General features: G+C 46.2%; 1 protein-coding gene across 9 annotated transcripts in view; it reads right to left on the bottom strand.

The window, feature by feature from the left end:
* The window catches only part of mctp1a (multiple C2 domains, transmembrane 1a), a 576,914-nt gene that overhangs the window by 300,749 nt on the left and 254,332 nt on the right, over nt 1-21,833 (bottom strand). For all 9 annotated transcript variants that reach the window (XR_013579823.1, XM_078565337.1, XM_078565331.1 and 6 more), the window contains one exon: nt 1,841-1,934. Coding sequence is in view for 8 of the 9 variants with exons in the window: in XM_078565337.1 (XP_078421463.1) it covers nt 1,841-1,934 (94 nt within the window). In the remaining variant the exon portion in view is untranslated. The remainder of the gene's footprint in view (nt 1-1,840; nt 1,935-21,833) is intronic.

Genomic DNA, 21,833 nt, shown 5'->3' on the forward strand with positions numbered 1-21,833 from the left:
AGAATGTTGCTGCTCCCCTGGTCCTGGAGCTGGGATGTGCTCGGCATATCACTACTCCAAGCTTCCTGGGGCTGGGGTGTGCTGGGAGCGTCACTGCTCCTGGCTTCCTGGGGCTGGGGTGTCCTGGGAGCGTCACTGCTCCCGGCTTCCTGGGGCTGGGGTGTGCTGGGCGCTTCACTGCTCCCGGCTTGCTCGACTGGGGTGCGCTGGCCTCTTCGCTTTGAGATTGGGGTGCACTGGCCTCCTCACCACCTCCAATACCTTGGGGCTTGGGTTTCTTCTCTGCCAACTCTCTTTCTGCTGCTTCTTCTGCATGTTTTGTCCTTGTCCCTCGACATCCGAAGAACAGCAGCCACTGTAATCCTTTTCAGATGGGTGTTGCCTCTTGCCAGTCACCTGGTTGTCCTTCTGCTGGCTCCTCCTCCATTGATTTGGTCTGCTGAGGAGGGGGAGGGTCAGCTGCCACACCCTTTTCCTTCTTGTTGTCGGTCCCAGTCTCCTTCTTTGTCCTGTTCTTCTCTATGGGGGTGACTTGGTGGGTGGAGGGTTGCAGGTCTACTTTGCAATAGCCACGCTTGCTGTTCCTTCTGCGTGCCACTTCTGGGCTCTCGCTGCATAACTGATGCAGTGTTTTGGGCAGGTCTTGTAGAGGTGGCCTGCCCCACCACAAAGGAGTCCCTGGTCTGATAGCTTTCTTGTTTACAGTTCTTGCAGGTGACTGTGCTACAGTTGGCTACAACATAGCCAGATTTGCCACAGATACGACAAACTCTGGGCTGCCCGGCGTAGCCATGGGATATTCAGGGATGTTCACTGATGATTGCACAATATTCAGCACTATTCGCAACTCCTCAGCCACTGAAGTAGTCCACGTCCTAATGCAGCAAGACCTGGACAATATCCAGGCTTGGGCTGACAGGTGGCAAGTAATAAGCGCGCCACACAAGTGTCAGGCAATGACCATCTCCAACAAGAGAGAATCTAACCATCCATTATCAACACCCTGGGAGTTACCATTGACCAGAAACTGAACTGGACTAGCCATATAAATACTGTGGCTACAAGAGCAGGTCAGAGGCTAGGAATCCTGCAGCAAGTAACTCACCTCCTGACTCCCCAAAGCCTGTCCACCATCTACAAGGCACAAATGAGGAGTGTGATGGAATACTCTCCACCTGCCTGAATGAGAGCAGCTCCAACAACACTCAAGAAGCTTGACACCATCCAGGACAAAGCAGCCCGCTTGATTGGCACCCCATCCATAAACATTCACTCCCTCCACCACCAATGCACAGTAGCAGCAGTGTGTGCCATCTATAAGATGCACTGCAGGAACTCACCAAGCCTCCTTAGACAGCACCTTCCAAACCCACAACCGCTACCACCTGGAAGACAAGGGCAGCAGATACATGGGAACACCACCACCTGCAAGTTCCCCTCCAAGCCACACACCATGTTGACTTGGAAATATATCACCGTTCCTTCATTGTTGTTGGGTCAAAATCCTGGAACTCCCTCCATAACAGCACTGTGGGTGTACCTACACCACATGGACTGCTGCGGTTCAAGCTCACCACCACCTTCTCAAGGGCAATTACGGATGGGAAATAAATGCTGGCCTAGCCAGCGACATCCACTTCCCATGAATAAAAAAAAAAATCACATCTATGTTAAACTAAGAAAATAGATCAACTACAACTTTAGTTATAATTCAGTTGTGTGAATAATTTAAGCAATTGACAAACATATATGGGTATAAGAAGGAAAAAGAAATGCTGGAATGACATGTTAAATTTCAGCAGCCCTCTCACATACAAAACAATTAAATGACACCCCTTACCTGTGACATCGGCCACCATTAACCCTTCTGCCTTGATTATCTTTAACTGGATGATTCCTATGTCTCTCAGATTTTGGAAGGATCTTAACAACGACTGAAAAAATAACAGATATTGAATAATCAGTTTTTTGCCTCCAGAATGGAGAGTTTCATCCTCCCTGCATTTTGTGCCTAATATTAGTTCTATGCCACAATTTAACCAACGTACCAAAGTCAATGGTTTTGCAATTCATTCCTAATTATTTCAAATATTTACTTTGTTCCCTTACCAGAATAGGGATAGGAATTCATATAGCTATTGTCACCTAATTACCTGCATTACATATCACAAGGTACAAATAAGATGTTCTGATAAAGGGTCACCAACCTGAAATGTTATCTGTTTCTCTCCCCACAGATGCTGTCAGACCTGCTGGGTGTTTCTAGCATTTAATCTTTTTATTTAAGATTTCCAGCATCCACAGTACTTTATTCTTATACAAATAAAATCTCATTAGTTTTTGCTCGTGCACAGCCTTAGTAGATTTTATACTGATAGTTTATTATTAATTATAAAAGCAAAGTCCTGTGGATGCTGGAAATCTGAAATTAAAAACAGAAAGTGCTCGAAAATCTCTGCAGGTCTGTCAGCATCTGTGGAGAGAGAAACAGAGTTAACGTTTCAAGTCCAATGTTCCCTCACTGTCACTGGGTCAACATCCTGGAACTCCCTCCCTAACAGCACTGTGGGTGTACCTACACCACAGGGACTGCAGCGGTTCAAGAAGGCCGCTCACCATCACCTTCTCAAGGGCAATTAGGGACGGGCAATAAATGCTGGCCTATCCAGCGACGCCCACATCCCGGAAATGAATTTTAAAAAACTTCAGAGGAAGAGTCATATTGGGCTCAAAACATTAATTCTGTTTCTCTCTCCACAGATGCTTCCAGACCTTATTATTTATTGTGTTGGCTGATGGAGCATTTATTCTCACAATGATTTTTCACACAAATAAATGGTAGAACTATAACAACAAAAAACTACTGCGGATGCTGGAAATCCAAAACAAAAACAGAATTACCTGGAAAAACTCAGCAGGTCTGGCAGCATCGGCGGAGAAGAAAAGAGTTGACGTTTCGAGTCCTCATGACCCTTCTGTTCAACAGAAGGGTCATGAGGACTCGAAACGTCAACTCTTTTCTTCTCCGCCGATGCTGCCAGACCAGCTGAATTTTTCCAGGTAATTCTGTTTTTGTTTTGAACTATAACAACATTGGCAGCAGCATCCTTTAGAACTAGATTTCTGTACCATTTACCAATATAAGAAATCCCGGTGGAATACAAAGGCACAATGACTGTTATTTTTCGCCATTTGTACCAGATGAAGCAAGATTTGCACTATGTATCACTGTTACAACCGTATCTAACCCATGTGGAATGGTATTCTCCTTTCCCTCCATGAGTGATGGATAAATAAAACTACCACCAGATTTTGGCTTAGGGGATATTTCTGCATATTGCACGATGGCTTAATGGTTCCAGTGAGCATTATGATAAAGGTAAGCCTAAACCAAAGCTTACTGCTTTAGTGACTCATTTATCAAATCTAATCTGGGAAGCCAGAGTCCTATAAAATGGTCTCTAATTTCAAGTGACAGAAGAAGAGCTCTTTGAGTGCACCATGCTTCTGAATGAAATATACCCATAGGCCTTAACATGGGCACAAAGATGGTTAAATCCAGAAAGGAAATTTAAGTAATTCATATCTGGCAATTGAATATGGCACCTTAGTGTTCTTGGTGAAGCTAATCATTTTGTCATAACTTAGGACAGCACAGGGTGCTGTACAGGGTGATGATGGAAAATGTCGATGGTCATTATTTCTGCGTCAGCTTGCAATGCTGTCTCCACTTAAATATTACTTTATTCATTAAGTACTGCAGGAATTGCCATTTATATTCTTCTGGGGTCCATTAAGCCAAATGAGCCACACTGAGGCCCACAGCCATTCCCCATTACAGTGTCATGGTGCCATTATAAATGAGGTCATTAAACACAATTCAGTACACCGTGCAACAGTTGAAACAGAGATTAAAAACTATTGGTGTTGATCCCATACAACTGCAAATTGTTCATGTAACTAAACAGAAAATGTGATGTTAATTCTACCAAAGGCTTATATCTTTCAGGCCCTATTGAACATTTTGGAGGTTCATAAAGAGATTCAGAATATGACCCAGGTTGTTTGTTAAATGGAATACCTATCCATGTCCAAAGAAAATCCCCAGGCCCCGAATGAATTCCATAAATAGCATTTTGTTTTACAGAGGAAGAACTTCATTAGTCTGCTCTATAAATGAAAAATGAAGTGAAAAAATATGTCTAATTAACATACCTGATCATTCTCATCGCTTTAAAGATTTCAGTTTTAAGGTCTTACTTGATCTAACCAATCTAACATTAGCCAGTGCACTTCATTACATGAAAATAATTATGTTTGGTATAACTAGGAACCATATGAATTTAACTCCAGTTCATTTATTTCCTAGCAAAGCGTAATTCAAAGCACAGAGTTCATCAAGTCAACAGCTGAACCACACAGACCAGGAAGATGCCAATTTCAACTTGGTCTGTGCAGTGGGAGGGATACTACAATAGGTTTCAGAGCTGTACTAAAGCGGGGCAAAGTAAAAATGATCAAGACTCCCACTCCAGAGGTTACTGTTATTTGGTAACCTCTACTGGAAGTGCAGGTAAATGGACATTAGGTGAGGACAGCGTAATTATTATTGCTTTTAATAGGCTTGTCTGGTAGGAAATATTGCTAACCCATTATATACAAATCAATACAGCAGACATCTCCTTCTCATCTTTGCACGTTAATCTGCTAATCGTTTAAATAAATAGGCTAGTTTAATCTTTCATATTTCACTAACATCCCCCAAACTCTTGGCAGTATGAAAATCATACCTACTTTCTTTAAGTATTCTAAAGAGCCTTAATATTACAAGTATAAAGCAATACTTTTCTAAATAATTGATGATAGAAATCCCACAAACCAATTCAGGGTGGTGAACTATAGTGGGAAGGGATGCCAACCTGCTGCTTTGACAGCATAATCCAGCTGAAGACTCATTAAAATATTTAGGATGATTGCCCGGGGTGCTGCAATAAAAGGTATCAGCACTATTGAAGAACTGGAACTCGGGATTGACATCCTGCCACTCCGAAAAGCACATGTCCCACCAAGTGGAAGATAATTGGCACTAGATATTTTAGATTTCCTTCAAGGAACAAACAGCACTTCTTTTAAGTGAACTCATCCCCCTAAGTTTGATCTTCTTCACAATATTTTTACAATGGAAACTATGCTTGCTCTCAGAAGTATAGATCAGGCTAAGCTATTCAAGGCAAGCCGAGTGGAATTCCTGGTTAGCCCCAGCGTGCCCAAGCACAGCCCAAAGTTGCAAGTTTTAATCTCTTAAATGGGGCAGAAGCCCCACTGAACTGAATTCAGCTCCAGTTCCACCCAATAGCAGAATTTTTACCAAATGCACTTTAATGGATTTGACTGTGAGTTCAGATAGCTCTGTACCAGTTTCAGTCATGCCTCAGCGATAGCTCTCTTACCTCTGACTCAAGGTTATACTGTAGGTTCAAGCTCCATTCTACAGCCTTGAACACAAATCTAGGCTGACATGCCAGTGCAGTACTGAGTGAGTGCTACCCTATTGGAAATACTGTCCTTTAGTTGAGATGCTCCGTTGGGTCCAATCTGCTCTCTCAGGTGGATGTAAAAGATCCATTGGTATTATTTCAAAATGAGCTGGGATGTTGTCCCTGGTGTCCTGGTCAATATTTCTCCCTCATAACATCAACGTCTAAAACAGATTATCTGAAGCAAAATATTCGCGGTCCTCCATTTCGGCATGGAGACTGGTGGGTCCGAAAATGCACTCCGATGGCCAGCATGCTGGTTTGCTGGCACAATCCTGCCCTTGGGCCATTTTCTCGGAGGCGGGATCAGTGGTGGTATCAAGAAGATATAATAATTTTCATAATGTTATCTGAATTTATTGTAGAGTAATAGAGGGGTCTGTGTCTATAAGCAGGATTTTTCAGTTGGCATGTGGGGTGGGCCCGACACGCTGACGTGTAAAATGACATGCGATGATGTCAGGCGTGCATCCCGACGTCATCGCGCTGAGTTGCAATGTTTCATTCAGCGGGCGTGCGCCGGAGTCGGCTACATGTCAACTGATATGTAAACGGCCTATTAAGGCCATTAATAAAGTAATTGAAGTAATCATTCACGCTGCCTGTCCAACCTAAAGGTTGGCGGGCAGGCAAAAACGTCAAGCGGCCTTCGCGTTTTTTAGGAAACCTCATCCACGAGGGGGATGAGGTCTCCTAAAGCTTTTATTCAATAAATAAAAAAACATTAATGAATATAAAAACATGTCCCATCTTATGTGACTCTGTCACATGAGGCGACATGTTAAAATAAATTTTTAAAGCCTTTAATTTAACTATTTAAATATCGATTCAATCTCCCTGTGGCAGCTCCGTGCTTCAGGGAGATTGAAATGCTCTATTGCACGCATGCGCGAAAGAGCGCTGGCCCCAAGTCCCCCTCCACCCTCCGCTGAACAGGTAGCGCTGAACGCAATTGCTCGTGTATTACGCTGGGTGGGCCTTAATTGGCCCACCTGTTTAAAATGGCAGCGCGGAGCCGATCATGGGCAGTAATCAGCTCCAGGATCGCCCTCACACGCTCCCGCCGAGCCCGCCCGCTGCCTGAAAAATTCAGGCCTATGGGTAGAATTTTTCCTATGTTTGGGCTGTTCGGGAGTGGGCGCGTGCAGGCCGGGGAGCCGATCACTGCCTGTGATTGGCACTGCGCCGCCATTTTACGCAGGTGGGTCAAATAAGGCCTGCCCAGCGTGAATCGTGGCTCCCGAGAACAGTGGGAAGGGGCAGGTGGCGGTGGGAATCCAATGACCAACGGGTCCAATGGCGACCCGGCAGCCTGTTTAAAAACAGCGCAAGCAGCCTTCCAAAGGCTGCCAACAATGGCGCACAGAAGGATGTCCGAGAGTGCTCTCGGAGAGCAGGCCAGGCAGGAGGGATGGTCGATGGGGCAGTGTGCCTCGAGATTTTCGGACGAGTGCCTCCTCGAGGAGGTGGCAGCACAGCGTGACATCATAGTGCCAAGGGACGGGAGGGGGAGGCCCCCCAACATGATGAACCGTGCCTGGGAGGAGGTGGCAGAAGGGGTCAGCTCCCACGATGTGGTGAGACGCACCTGGCAGTGCAGCAAGTGGTTTAATGACCTCTTGCGAGCAGGAAGGGTGAGTACCATGTTGGCATGGGTCACTTAGCACAGCAGTTAGTTTGGGATCCCTGGCCCCCCCACCCCGCCAACTCAGAATTTTGTTATTGCTTTCATTCATTCACGGCATGTGGCCTTCGCTGGGTGGGCCAGCATTTATTGACCATGCCTAGTTGCCTCTGAGAGGGTGGTGGTGAGTTGCCTTCTGTTTCTGCTGCATGTGGAGTACGTACACCCAAAGTACTGTTTTGGGGATGAGCTCCAGGATCTGGACCTAGGCACAGCGGTGGAACGCCAAAACATTTCAAAGTTAGGATGCTGACTGACTTGGAGGGGAACTTCCAGGTGGCGGGATAACCATCCATCTGCTGCTCTTGTCCTTCTAGGTGGTAGTGCTCCTTGGTTTGGAAGGTCTTACAGTGTGAGTGACAAATGTGATGGAGGCAGCATTCGGGCAAGGGGGTCAGCCCTGGCTGCTTGGAGTGAGTGTGTGGCGGCTCCAGGGTAACGAATCAGATGGGCCCTGCAATGTTTCACTCAGGTGGGGGTGGCAGGGCTGCAATGGCAATGCAGGTACAGGATGGACTAATCAATGCTCCTCTCTCCTTTCAGGAGAAGGCCGCATGCAATACTGAACAGATGTGGACTGGTGGAGGGCAGGCCCACCTACTCATACTCACCAGATACAAGCAGGAGGCTCTCGAGCTGGAGAGGCACCATGTGCCCAGGTCTACCAGCAGCGGTGAGGTTGGGGTGCCAGTGGGAGGTGAGAGTGCTGTGCACTGAGGTCACAATGTCTGTCAGGGCAAACATTCCACTGTTGACTGTATATTGATTTCAGCATCCAACATGGGTTTCCCATTGATAATGGAAGGAGGAGCGCATCCTGATCCAGGTGCCAGGCATGCACATTAACCGTGTAACGACTTCAACTAATCAAATGTCCTTGTTCTTCCTTTCACCCTCTCTGGAGCATGCCTGGACTCAGGAGGCAGAGGGAGCACCACTGACCCCTGAGGGCCCTGGAGATATACACACACCAGCTTCACACCAGCCAGGCAGGCACCAGTGCAGATACCAGCACCTCAGTGGGAATAAGATCGTCAGCTAGTGTCCTGGGGCACAGCAGTGAGGGCACTTCACAGTCATTTGAGGTGCGGGCGGACACAGGGAGTGCCCAGGGCGCCAGCAGTCGGAGGACTGCTGGGGACCAGGAACATGCTCAGTCGGAGGCTAACGGTGTGCCTCTGGAGTTGTCCCTGAGGCAGCAGATGCTAGAAATCCAGCAGGGTCTGCAGGGGGGGGGGATCTGGTGGAGATACATGAGGGAATGTGCGCCATGGTCTCCGTGATGGAGGAGTCCATGCGGAGCATGAGCAATGCAATGGCCCTCATAGCCAAGCGCACTGCTTCCTCCATGGAGAGAGTGGTGACTCCAGGAGAACTATCAGGGCTTCCTGGGGATGCTCTCGGACCTGCAAGTTCTCACAGCAGCATTGACCTCAGCTGGTCAGTGTCAGTGTGGGAAATGGATTGGGCACCCAGTAATCCAGCTAGGTGCCCATCCATCAATGGTGAGCAGGGAGGTCCGATACGACCTCACATTGGCGCACGAGCTGCATGTTGTCTCTGTGGGCTCCTCTCAGGTGCTCCGGATGAGGACAGCAGCTCCTCCGCCCCTCTGCCAGTGACCGTGGCATCCAATGAAGCTGCAGCAACTGGGAGATACCGTCCATGCCACTGGCCCCTCCCTCCCAGGCACTATCATTTCTGTATTGTAGTATGTTGTCATTAAATGTTTTAGTTCTCAACAAGCCTCTGGGTGCTTCATAACTTCTGCAGGTATGTGGGAACCCATGATGTTATGAATGACTTATTTCGCATTGAGCTTTATTGACAAGGCACATAGTTAATGTTCCTAACCAGGCAAATGTTGCTCTCAGGTATCGAGTATGGAGCCTGCAGACCTGGCACGTGTTGGAGGTCCATCTGTGGTGGGCTAGCTGAATGATTGTTGGATCAAAGCCTCCCGGGTGTCCCTGCCGTCCTGGAGGTTGCCCGGGTCAGCATCTATCCCCTCAGTGTTCTCCTGAGCATGCTCGTCCACGGATTCATTACTGGACTCATCGCCTGCAGCAAGAGCATCTGTGTTTACATCTTCTTCCTCCACTGTGTCGCCCATTTCCAGTGCCAGATTGTGGAGAGCACAGCATGCAAACACTATCAGTGACACACAATCTTGGGGGTATTGCAGTGCGCCCCCTGAACGGTCTGGGCATCGGAAGCGCATCTTGAGAAGACTGATGGCTCTCTCTACCACAGCCCTTGTGGAGGTGTGGGTCCTATTGTACTGCTGCTCGGCCTCTGTCCTTGGATGGCAGAGAGGCATCCTGAGCCATCTTTTGGGTGGATAGCCCTTGTCACCCAGCAGCCATCCATCCAGCCGGGTTGGAGTACTGAAGAGCCTTGGCACCTGGGAGTGTCTCAGTACATAGGCGTCCTGGGAGCTGCCTGGGTACCTGGCACAGACTTGTAGAATCAGCATCCTGTGATCACACACTATCTGCACGTTCATGGAGTGGAATCCCTTCCTGTTAACGAAGGCACCCGGCTCACCCGCTGGCACCTTGATTGCAACATGTGTGCAGTCAATTGAACCCTGGGTGTGGGTGAAGCCAGCAATCACCGCGAAGCCTCTGGGCTCGCTCCGCCTGGCTGGCCTCGCCTGAGCAATGCACGCCTGAACAGAGCGTCTGTCACTAGCTTGACACAACTGTGGACAGCTGATTGGGAGACTCCACAAAGATCACCCACTGACCCCTGGAAAGAGCCGCAAGCATAGAAGTTGAGGGCTGCCGTGAACTTCAATGCCACTGGCATAGGGTGTCCAGTTGGAGCTGATCTCAGGACCTATCATCTGACAGATGGAGGTCACTGTCTCCCTTGAGAGACGGAGCTTCCTTCGGCACTGCACCTCAGACATACTGAGCTAGCTGCATCGCCGCCTGTAAACCCTGGCAGTAGGATAGTGATGTCTTCTGCGGCCCCTTCTGCCTTGGACTTCTTGTTGGCCCTGTGCCCCTTGTGCCTGTGTCTCTCATCCCAAAGGTGGCTCCCCTGGAGGCTGAACATGGGCTCCTGACCTCCTCCCCCATCTGGCCCTCTCTTCCTCCTCAGAGGAAGTGCCTCCAGTGGCGAGCTCAATCCCCATTCCCAAGGTGAGGGAAGGCTGCCTGAAACCTGCAAGGCCCCAAGAATTATGTTTCCTCCAGAGTCCTGACCTGAAGCCTGTTATTTCTGTCAAAGCAGCTCTGAAGGGATTTGAAGTTCTCCTGTTCACACAGGCAAGTAGCAGTAAGTTTCTAAAGTAAATGACTAACAACTCATATTAGCGAGCCCACTCACCCCTCTCATCCCACCTGTAGATGAGGTTTTTAAAAATGTGGCCTACCCGCCTGCCCATTGTGCCCATGCGACGCTCTGAAAATCACACGGGCTGAGAAAAATCGCTGTGTATTAATAGCTCAAGTACCTTAGGTGGCTCATTAATTAATGGCGGGCGGGCCTCATAACTCATAATGCGCCCACCTTCTGAAATATCGCGATGGCATGTGATGACGTTGGGCGTGCGTCCCGACGTCATTGCGTGTCATTTTACTCGGCGGCGTGTCGGGCGCGCCCCCGCATGCCGACGGCAAAATTCTGCCCTGTGTTTTACTGTTGCCTTAACAGAGGTGTAACTGGGAGTTAGATTAACTCGGGGAGCTAGGAATTATCATAGTAGTAATTTGTAAACCTATGTATGTGCTTAAACTCATTTTGTTTTCCATTTAATAAAGGTTTAACTTAGCTTTGTAAGAAACTTATAAGACTCGGCGGTGTTATTATCACTGAATTCAAAGCACGCATCTCGAAATATATAAAAATTGCAAAACAGTTGTGGCTGTTGTTTCAAGTTTCCCTTTGGGATTTGAGCAGCTCATCATTTACCATCGGCTGTGCCATACATAGAAACATACATAGAAAATAGGAGCAGGAGTAGGCCAATCGGCCCTTCGAGCCTGCTCCACCATTCATCATGATCATGGCTGATCATCCAACTCAATAGCCTGTTCCCACTTTCTTCCCATATCCTTTGATCCCTTTCGCCCCAAGAGTTATATATAACTCCTACTTGAAAACATACAATGTTTTGGCCTCAACTACTTTCTGTGGTAGCGAATTCCACAGGCTCACCACTCTCTGAGTGAAGAAATTTCTCCTCATCTCCTAAATGGTCTACCCTGTATCCTCAGACTGTGATGCCTGGTTCTGGACTCCCCCACCATCGGGAACATCCTTCCTGCGTCTACCCTGTCTAGTCCTGTTAGAATTTTATAGGTTTCTATGAGATGCCCCCTCATTCTTTTGAACTCCAGCGAATATAATCCTAACCAACTCAATCTCTCCTCATATGTCAGTCCCGCCATCCCAGGAATCAGTCTGGTAAACCTTCGCTGCACTCCCTTTATAGCAAGTACATCCTTCCTCAGATAAGGAGACCAGAACTGCACACAATATTTCCAGGTGTGGTCTCACCAAGGCCCTGTATAATTGCAGCAAGACATCCCTGCTCCTGTACTCGAATCCTCTCGCTATGAAGGCCAACATACCATTTGCCTTCTTTACTGCCTGCTGCACCTGCATGCTTATCTTCAGCGACTGGTGTACAAGGACATTCAGGTCTCATTGCACACTCCCCTCTCTCAATTTATAGCCATTCAGATAATATTCTGCCTTTTTGTTTTTGCTACCAAAGTGGATAACCTCACATTTATCCACATTATACTGCATCTGCCATGCATTTGCCTACTCACTTAGCTTGTCCAAATCGCACTGAAGCATCTCTGCATCCCCCTCACAGCTCACCCTCCCACCCAGCTTTGTGTCATCTGCAAATTTGGAGACATTACATTTAGTTCCCTCATCTAAATCATTAATATATATTCTGAGTAGCTGGGTCCCAGCACCGATCCCAGCGGTACCCCACTACTCACTGCCTGCCATTCGGGAAAAGACCTGTTTATTCCTATTCTTTGTTTCCTGTCTGCCAACCAGTTCCATGCGCTTTATTTTACATGCCAATCTCTTATGTGGGACTTTATCGAAAGCCTTCTGAAAGTCCAAATAAACCACATCCACTGGCTCCCCCCTCATCAACTCTACTAGTTACATCCTCGAAAAATTCCAGTAGATTTGTCAAGCATGATTTCCCTTTCATAAATCCATGCTGACTCTGTCCGATTCTGTCACTGTTTTCCAACTGCTCAGCTATTAAATCTTTTATAATGGACTCTAGAATTTTCCCACTACCGACGTCAGGTTGACTGGTATATTAATCCCTGTTTTCTCTCTACCTCCCTTTTTAAATAGTGGGGTTACATTAGCTACCCTTCAATCTGTAGGAACTGTTCCAGAGTCTATAGAATCTCGGAAGATGATCACCAATGCATCCACTATTTCTAGGGCCACTTCCCTAAGTACTCTGGGATGTAGATTATCAGGCCCTGGGGATTTATTGGCCTTCAATCCCATCAATTTCCCCAACACCATTTCCCTACTAATACTGATTTCTTTCAGTTCCTCCCTCTCACTAAACCCTGTGTTCCCCAACATTTCTGGCATGTTATTTGCGTCCTCCTTTGTGAAGACAGAACCAAAGTATATATTTAGCCATATTCAGCCATTTCTTTGTTCCCCATTATAAATTCCCCTGTTTTTGACTGTAAGGGACCTACATTTGTCTTCACCAATCTTTTTCTCTTCACATACCTCTAGAAACTTTTACAGTCAGTTTTTATGTTCCCCGCAAGCTTACTCTCGTACTCTATTTTGCCCTTCTTAATCAATCCCCTTTGTCCTCCTTTACTGAATTCTAAACTGCTCCCATTCCTCAGGTTTGTTGTTTTTTCTGGCCAATTTGTATGCCTTTTCCTTGGATCTAATACTATCTCTAATTTCTCTTGTAAGCCATGGTTTGGCCACCTTTCCTGTTTTACTTTTGCGCCAGACAGGAATAAACAATTGTTACAGTTCACCAATGTGCTCTTTGAATGTTTGCCATTGCCTATCCACCGTCATCCCTTTAAGTAACCTTTCCCAATCCATCATAGCCAACTCACATCTCATACCATCGTAGTTTCTTTTATTAAGATTCAGGACCCTAGTCTCAGAATCAATTATGTCACTCTCCATCTTGATGAAGAATTCTATCATATTATGGTTGCTCATCCCCAAGGGGCCTCGCATAACTAGATTGCCAATTATTCATTTCTCAATACACAATATCCAGTCTAGGATGGCCTGTTCTCTAGTTAGTTCCTCAACGTATTGGTCCAGAAAACCATCCCGTATACACTCCAGGAATTCCTCCTCTATGGTATTGTTAATAATTTGATTTGCCCAATCTATATGCAGATTAAAGTCACCCATAATTACAGATGTTCCTTTATTGCATGCATCTCTAATTTTGTGTTTAATTCCATTCTCAACATCACCACTACAGTTTGGGGGCCTATATACAACCCCCACTAACGCTTTTTGCCCCTAAGTGTTTCTCAGCTCTGCCCATACAGATTGGAAAGGCAATCAGCCCACAAACAATGGGTAGTCAATTCAGGTAAGTTAATGGCCAATTAAGGTCAGTTAACAGAGGCCAACTGGGATTTTCCAGGTGGCCTGTGGGCCCCCTGCAGCATCAGGAACAGGCCAGTTTTCTGGAGGCTCTGAGGCCCACCTGCCTACCTGGCTACAGCTGTGACTACAGGGGCTCCTCCTCCACAATGGTCACCTGGTAGCTGTGGCCATTGTTTAATTTAAAAGTTTTAAAATTTGCTGGAAGGGCATCTCAAGATGGAAGATGCTCCCTCTATCTGGCCTGAAATGGCAGTAGCTCCTTCTGAGATGGAGGACCTCCTGTTGGTCAATAATTCAGGGAAAATCACTTCAGATTTATTTAAAACAGAGATTGACAGATTTCTAAATACCAATGACATAAAGGGATATGGGGATAGTGTGGGGAAAAGGCATTGAAGTGGATGATCAGCCATGATTATATTGAGTGGCAAAGCAGGCTCAATGATCTGAATGGTCTACTCCTGCTCCTCTGCACCTTCCTTCCTTTGTGACTGTTCCCCGCACAGTGTTAGGTTGGGTTCCCCATTTGACACCAGTGCTGGGGTCCTAACCCAAAACCCAAAAACCCTGATCATTATCGCATCACTGTTTGTGGAGACAGCTGTGTGCAAATTGACTGCCCCATTTCCTACATTACGATAACTATAGTTCAAAAGTTCTTAATTGACTCTAAAGCACTTTGTAATGTCCTATGGTACAGTAAGTTATTATATGAAGTTAAGTCTTTCTTTCTTACACAGCTATATTTAGGATATTCTGGGTTATGTTTAGTTTTTTGACTACATCAGTTTGAAAGTGAGAATCATTATCCACGTGAACTGTTCTGCAAGGCTGCAGTGTGTTCAAGAGGAAGCTATTTGTTTTCAAATGTAACATCAGCTTTATGTGTCTCCTTAATGTTGTGATTACTACAATCAAAAAAGACCTATTTGAAAACTAACTATTGCTCTAAAATATGTAAATAATGAAAAGCATCAGCTCCTCTGATGTGCTGTTTTCCCCTGAGTCGTGCAGCTTTGCTCCACTCAGGAAAACCAGGTTTGCGGGACTAAAGGATAAGATTTTAAAATATAGTTACCTAAATACAGAGCTAGGGGGAGCAGAGACCTCTTCCTGACCCCAAATTCAAAGCAGGCAGCAGACCTTTGACCACCAATTCTGCTATCCCCATCAATGCCCTCTCTCAAAGCCTCTGACCCATGTGGGTTTGGAATACACAAATGATCCCAATGCCTGAAAAATTTTGAAGTGGAGGAGGTTGCACTATATCAACATTCAAGATTAGATGAAGGAAAAGAGGATGAGCAGATATGGGAACCAGACGGGTAAGTGTGATTAGAACTTCTTTCTTGCTGACATGAACTGGTTGGGCTGATTGGCCAATTTCTGTGTTTTCACTTTTATGTTTTCAAATAAATATCTTGGATATCTTCATAGCCTTTGACAAAATTAACAGTGATATAAGGCAACATTTAAATATATGGAATGCACAAAAGATCCAGCACAGTGATCTTTAATTCCACTGGCGTCACACTTCTCAAAGAAATAAATTTTTACAATGGACAGCTGTGCTCGACACTCCAGATGTACAAGAAAACTGTTGACAGCTCAACTCCTGGGCCGGGATTTTCCGGCCCACCCACTGCCGGGATCAGGGGTTTCGCTGAAAGTCAATGGACATTTTGGAAAATGTCAGCCGTGTTTGCTTGCATCCAGTGGAAGCGACCATTAATGATCGCAGCAAAGAAACAGGGTTGGGAGCCGGCGCACTTGTGGCACTCCTATTGTTAATCCCCTTCGAATGTGTCAGCCAGATTACCTTGCCCTTCAGACCACCTCCTCGCCTTGGAGCTTCTCAGACACAGAGATACTGCACTGTTCAGGCGGTCCTCCTTGGTCTCCAGCAGCTGTGTGCCTGCTCCAATATTCCCCTCGTTGGTTCCCCAGACACTGACAAAGTCTTCAGACTGTTCTCTTCATGGCTCTTGCTCCTACCATGCTGCAGCTCATTATTCAAGGGCTCCTGCTTCTTTTGCCTGCTGCAGCTCTCTCCCCCTGGCTCCATCTCCATACCAGCCCACACTCAGGGCTTCTGGCTTTGCCATCTCTTCAGCCCGCACTCTGGGCTTCTGGCTCCACCCCTCTTCAGCCCACGCTCTGGGCTTCTGGCTCCACCCCTCTTCAGCCCGCACTCTGGGCTTCTGGCTCCACCCCTCTTCAGCCTGCACTCTGGGCTTCTGGCTCCACCCCTCTTCAGCCCACGCTCTGGGCTTCTGGCTCCACCCCTCTTCAGCCCACACTCAGGGCTTCTGGCCCTGCCCTGAGTGGACACGTCTCTCCCCCACTGCCATGTGCCAGAGGAGGCCTGGCGGACAGAAGTCCTCGCAGCCGCAGGGCGGCATCCAGCCAGTGCAGACGCTGGGAGACGGAATTTGGTGCTCAGTGTGACTCTACCACTACAGTGACTATTTATAAAGAGCTTACCATTACGTGAATTTCATTCAAAGCTATGTTTGGTGCTATCTAGTATACTTTAAAATCACTCAGCAATTTCATAGGGCTGGCTCATCCTTCAATTCTTTTTCCATTAACTAGGGGATTACCCAGGAATCTCTCATCTCTCACGCTGTGTTCTTTTCCATGTCAGTGAACCAATACACGCATTATCCAGCCCTTTTTTGCTGTTGATTCCACTCTATATTTAACAGCTTCATTCAGATAATATACTTCCAGTGCTCACCATCTCCAGTCCTTGTGGTGCAATGACTGAAAAACTGCATGTTGATCTCCTCCATATCCTTCAATGCGGCAGTGAAAATCTTCTTTCTTTCAAATATTCAGAGTACAATTTCTTTATATCTTTCAAAAGTCTAAGTAGCAGCTAACAATGTTGCATTTTTACACCCTTTTCATTCTAGTTATATTTTCAGCTTCTGTGTCTCTGATTACTCTTGCAAATGAGCCCTCACTTCTTGTTCACACTTGGCCAAGATACTTAGGTGTGATAGCACACCCAGAAGAGTTGAGCTATTCCAAGCTGCGTCTTCAATGGAAGTGTTCTCACAGGCAGCTTCAAGTGAGTTTCACACTATTCTGTTTCTCCTGGGTTAGAAGGGTTCAGTTGAAACATGCTTGGATTAAATGAAACCTGAGGCTGGATTTTATGCTCCTCTGCTGGCAGGTTTGAAGGCGGGGGGGAGGTAATATCCAGTGGACTGCCTATCTGCTGTCTACCACCCCCACCCCCACAGGTTCTCCTCTTTGCATGGCCTTTCAAACAGGGCTCCCAATTTCTCTGGGCCAGACCCCAAACTCTTCCCAAGTACCAATCCAGTGCTTAACGCTCACTCAAGCCCCAAGTTCAGTACTCGCAGTGGCCAGCACTCCCAGTGGCACTGCTGATACCCACCCCACCGCTAACTTTTTAGCCCAGCCCGATATTGCGCGCATCCTAAAGAGACCCTTGATTCTTGTGCCGGCCCCAGCCACCTCCCTGTACAGTCAGGGCATCTCAAAGTTCCACATCTTCTTCCTCTTCTTCTTCCTCCACTTCAACACATTGCTCTTCCTCCTTCTCTGAAGAGCTGTATTATTCCAGTGCCTCATCCTCTTCAAGGTCCACACCTGTCTGGAGAGCTATGTTGTGGAGAGCACAGCAGACCACAACAATGTGCAACACCCTTGCAGGAGTGGTCTGCATGGTGCCACCGACTGGTCCAAACACAGGAACTGTATATTCAGAAGACCAATGGCCTACTCAATGGTGGTCCTTGTGAGAAGTTGGCTTTGGTTCTAATGTCTCTGTGCCTCTACCTCAGCATCACGTAAAGGAGTAAGTAGCCATTTCTTGAAGGGATTTTCCTTGTTCCCTAGAATCCATCCACTCTATCTATCTGTGGTTATATATTGTTAGAATCATATCTCTCAAGACTGAAGTTTTCTTTTACAAAGTGGAAGGACTTGGCACGATCTGGTCATCTGGATGCTAACCTGGGATTTTTTAAAAAGGTCATAAGTTCACCTTGGAACTGTAAACATGCAGGCCTCTTCCAAGAAATTACCTGAAATATATGGTACTTGAGAAGGAGCTGTTTGTTGAACTGCAAAGCACTTTAATAAATGAAAAGCTGGGAGATAAAAAGGCAATCACATGGTAGAGGAAAAAAAACTTAAGTTGTGAACCTGCTTGTTTGGAAGGCAGTCTTGTTGGAGAACAAGCTGAGAAAATAAGGCTACCTTGACTGGCTCCCTCTCTCTACCTTGCCTAAAAATTTGTGTGGCTATCAACCTGTAGCCAGAGAACACTCATCTGACTGCAACTGGTCTGCATTTGGACCTGCAAAGCTGAGAGTTGGTGAGAACCTCCAGGCATCCACTGGGACCAGCCTGGGACCAGCCAGGTCGACAGCGTCGAGAGAGACCCCGCGGACTTTATCCTTTATTTTTATAGCGCCCATCCTCCAAAGCCCATCTCTGCAGAGAGATTCTGTTTGTCCTTTGTTTGTCTGTGTGTGTTTGCTGGGGGATTTCTTTAGGAAGAGATAGATAGTTACACTTCCCAACTACAATTGTTTGTTAACCAGTACTTGCAACTTGTTAAAGGAGTTTTGTTTTAAAATAAATTAACCATTCTGAGTTTTTGAAAGAAGTCTGGTCAGATTCTCTTTTCTTCTGCATTCTAGAGGTATAGGTACACAATTGGCCATTTTGGAGAGAAAATTAAACACTTAAATTAATGTTATGGCCTGTGGAGTAGTGGGGCTTAATAATTTGTGCACTCCTCCCATTCCGGTCATAACATAAATTGGGGGCTTTTGTGGGATTTGAAACATAGATAGTGGGTGATTGGATGCAGAATAATAATTGGTAAGGGTTAAAAAAGGATGGAGACCAGGTTTCTTATACCTTGGTAAACTAAAATAGCATTGAAAGTTGCTAAGGCTTTTTTACAGATGGAAAATGTAACCATGGCCAGAATTTTCGGGTCAGCGAGTGGGGCCCGCCCCCACTTGCCAAGGCGTAAAATGATGCGCGGTAATGTCGGGCGTGCGTCCCGACATCACCATGTGTCATTCAGATTTTACATGAGCTGGGACATGTCTAAGAATGTTATTAGAATTATTAAAACCAGCCCGTGGATGAGGTTCCATGATAAATGCGAAGGCCGCCTGGGCTCTTCGCCTGCCCGCCAACCTTAAGGTTGGACGGGCAGCTCGGTTTATTGTTTTAATTGATATTTAAATGGCCTCAATTGGCCATTGACAGGTCGGCGGGCGGACAGCTGATCGCGCTGTCCCCCTGCCTTCCTGAAGATTTAAATGGGGCGGGATGACTTCGGGGGTTCCCCCCAACGTCATCCCCTGTCATTTTCGCGTTGGCGAGCGGGCTCCGCCCCCGACCCCGCCCCCAGCTCGCGACGGAAAAATTCTGCCCATAGTTGAGATAATAGCACAGCATTTGAAACTGGAAGGGATAACAGAGAGACCACATTCTCCAAGGGGTGAGTCAATTGAGTTAGCTAAGATCCAGTTACAAATGAAGCAACTTGAACATGAAAAGGAGCTGAAAAAACTTGAATTGAAGGCAAAAGAAAAAGAAAGAGAAAGGACACAAAAGGAAAGAGAATGAGCATTTATGAAGCTGGAACTGGAATTTCAGGCAAGGGGGAAGGATAAAGAAAGAGAGGCAAAGGAAAGAGAGAAGGAACAAGCAAGGGAATACCAGCTTAAAAAGCTAGTGCTTAAAAAAGAGGCCTCAGATGCTGAAGAAGGTTCTGATGATGAAAAAGCATCCAACCCAAAACCTTGTGGGGAGATGTTTAAATTTGCACAAGTTCTTCCAAAGTTTGAGGAAAGGGATGTAGAGGCATTCTTTATTTCATTTATTTAGGAAGATTAGATAGTTACACTTCCCGATTACAATTGTGTTAACCACTACTTGCAGCTTGTTGAAAGAAGTTTTCTTTTAAAATAAATTACTCAGTCTGAGCTTTTGAAAGAAGCCTGGTCAGAGTCTCTTTTTTTCTGGGTACAAGGTATAGGTACGCACATTGGACATTTTGGTGAGAAAGTTAAATATTTAAATTAATGGCATGGCCTGTGGAGTAGTGGAGCTTGATAATTCGTGCACTCCTCCCATTCCGGTCGTAATAATATATAGTGAACTCCTGCCTTTCGCAGGAGTTCCTTTTCTGCAAGATCTCACAAAGAGTGAAATCGCAAATGCCAAACGCAGTTTATAATGGGAATGAATTAGATATGTTCGGCTATCCCCAAATTTCACATTTTTTACATTAATGGAGTCAATAAAAACTATTTTTAAAATTAAATTGAAGCCAATTTTGCTGAAGATATTGTTTGTCAACGCAAGAAAACAAAAACAATTTAAACCTTTTCAATTGCAGAATACAGTAATTACCTGTAGTACAATTTACAAATCACAGTACTGTACGTTACTTTACACGTGCACATGGAGACTGCACATGCGCAGTGAAGGGACATTTGCAGTGCACGCTTTCTTCGAGGAAAAGAGGACAAAGCATTTTTTTATGGTTTCTGAAGAATTTTATGAAGTTCTTTATTAACCTTTTGGGACCATGTGCAGAAACTTTAAATGTTCGCTTGTGTAAGTGCTGTTTAATTTGTGTAACAGCATTTTAATGGTTGGAGGGCAGGGGAGCAGCGACACTTTGAGTTTCAATGTCTCTAAGTGTGCAGTGACACCAGTACTTTAAGAGCGTCCCAAAACGTGGGATTTGCCACCTCTTACACAGGTGTGTGCTGTTTAATTGCCACTTGAACTGGTGGCATCTGGATTGTTACATTTTTAATCACGGATGAGAGATGTTTCGGGGCGCGAACCGCGATTGGATAAACAAACAGATTTGCGCTGGTAAACGAAATCGCGATGGAGCAGGGCACAAATGGCTGGAGTTGACTGTACTGCCCTAGCTTACACAAATAAGGCATCAGAGTCCTGCAAGATGCAGTGGTGTGCAGCCGCTTCAGAGATGTCACCAAGGTGAACAGCTGTCCTAGGAAGCGGCCAAAGTTGTTCAAAGACACTGTGATTTTGGTGGCTACTGGCAGGGCATGATGACAAGTAAGGGCTTCCAAGACCAGGTCATAAATCTCTGTGATCATTTGCCTGGAGAGTTACAGTCTCCTGCGGCACTGATTCTCCAACATCTGAAGGTTGTTTACTCTTCGCTGGTAGACCTTAGGCTGAGGGAATGACCTCCATTGCCTTCCTGCATCATGTCCCTCTCATCTGTCCTTCTCATGCTAGGGGCTCTGCCTTTGCTGCTGAGGATGTTGACTCTCATCGCCCCTGGACCCAATATCTGAGAATCGTACTCCCATTACCAGCTGTTGCCTTCCTTGTGATCAGCTGGACTCCCAATAATTTCTGAATGACTTACACCCTCCTCCTACGTCTTCATGACGCTGGGAGGGTAACTACCCCCAAGCGTGTACAGACCACTCTCCTTGCAATCTCCATACTCTCGGTGGTGTTCCTGTGCCAATGGCTGGTGTCCTTCTCAGCCGTTTTCCCATTTATGGGCCCATCTAATATCATGGTGAGGCCATGACTAGCTCCCTGCTGTGTCACCACCTCCATGCACCTGCTCTGCCCTGATCCAGCTTAAAACCTGTGCTTACCCCAAAATCGCAAACTACCTCTTAATAAGCTGACAATAGGCTCATTAACTGGATTTATTGGCCTCATTCTCAAATCAGGTGGGTTTCCAGGGCTTGCCTTCCCCTATCCTGAGGGAAATCACCAGCAGTAGGAACGACGATGGGAAACTAGCACATCAGCTCATGACGCTATTTTTGGTACCTGACCACCTGCACTCCTGTCCCCGGCATTACTTAAAAATCATGTCAGCGCACTGGTTAACTCCTTTGTTACGATCCCCGTCAAGACTAATAATTTCTAAAAGTAAATTTAGACTTCCAGTGAACGGCTGAAAGGATCACATGTCAAGATTTCAAGTTTTAAGA

The sequence above is a fragment of the Cetorhinus maximus genome, chromosome 2, assembly GCF_964194155.1.
Source record: "Cetorhinus maximus chromosome 2, sCetMax3.hap1.1, whole genome shotgun sequence".
Taxonomy (NCBI): domain Eukaryota; kingdom Metazoa; phylum Chordata; class Chondrichthyes; order Lamniformes; family Cetorhinidae; genus Cetorhinus; species Cetorhinus maximus.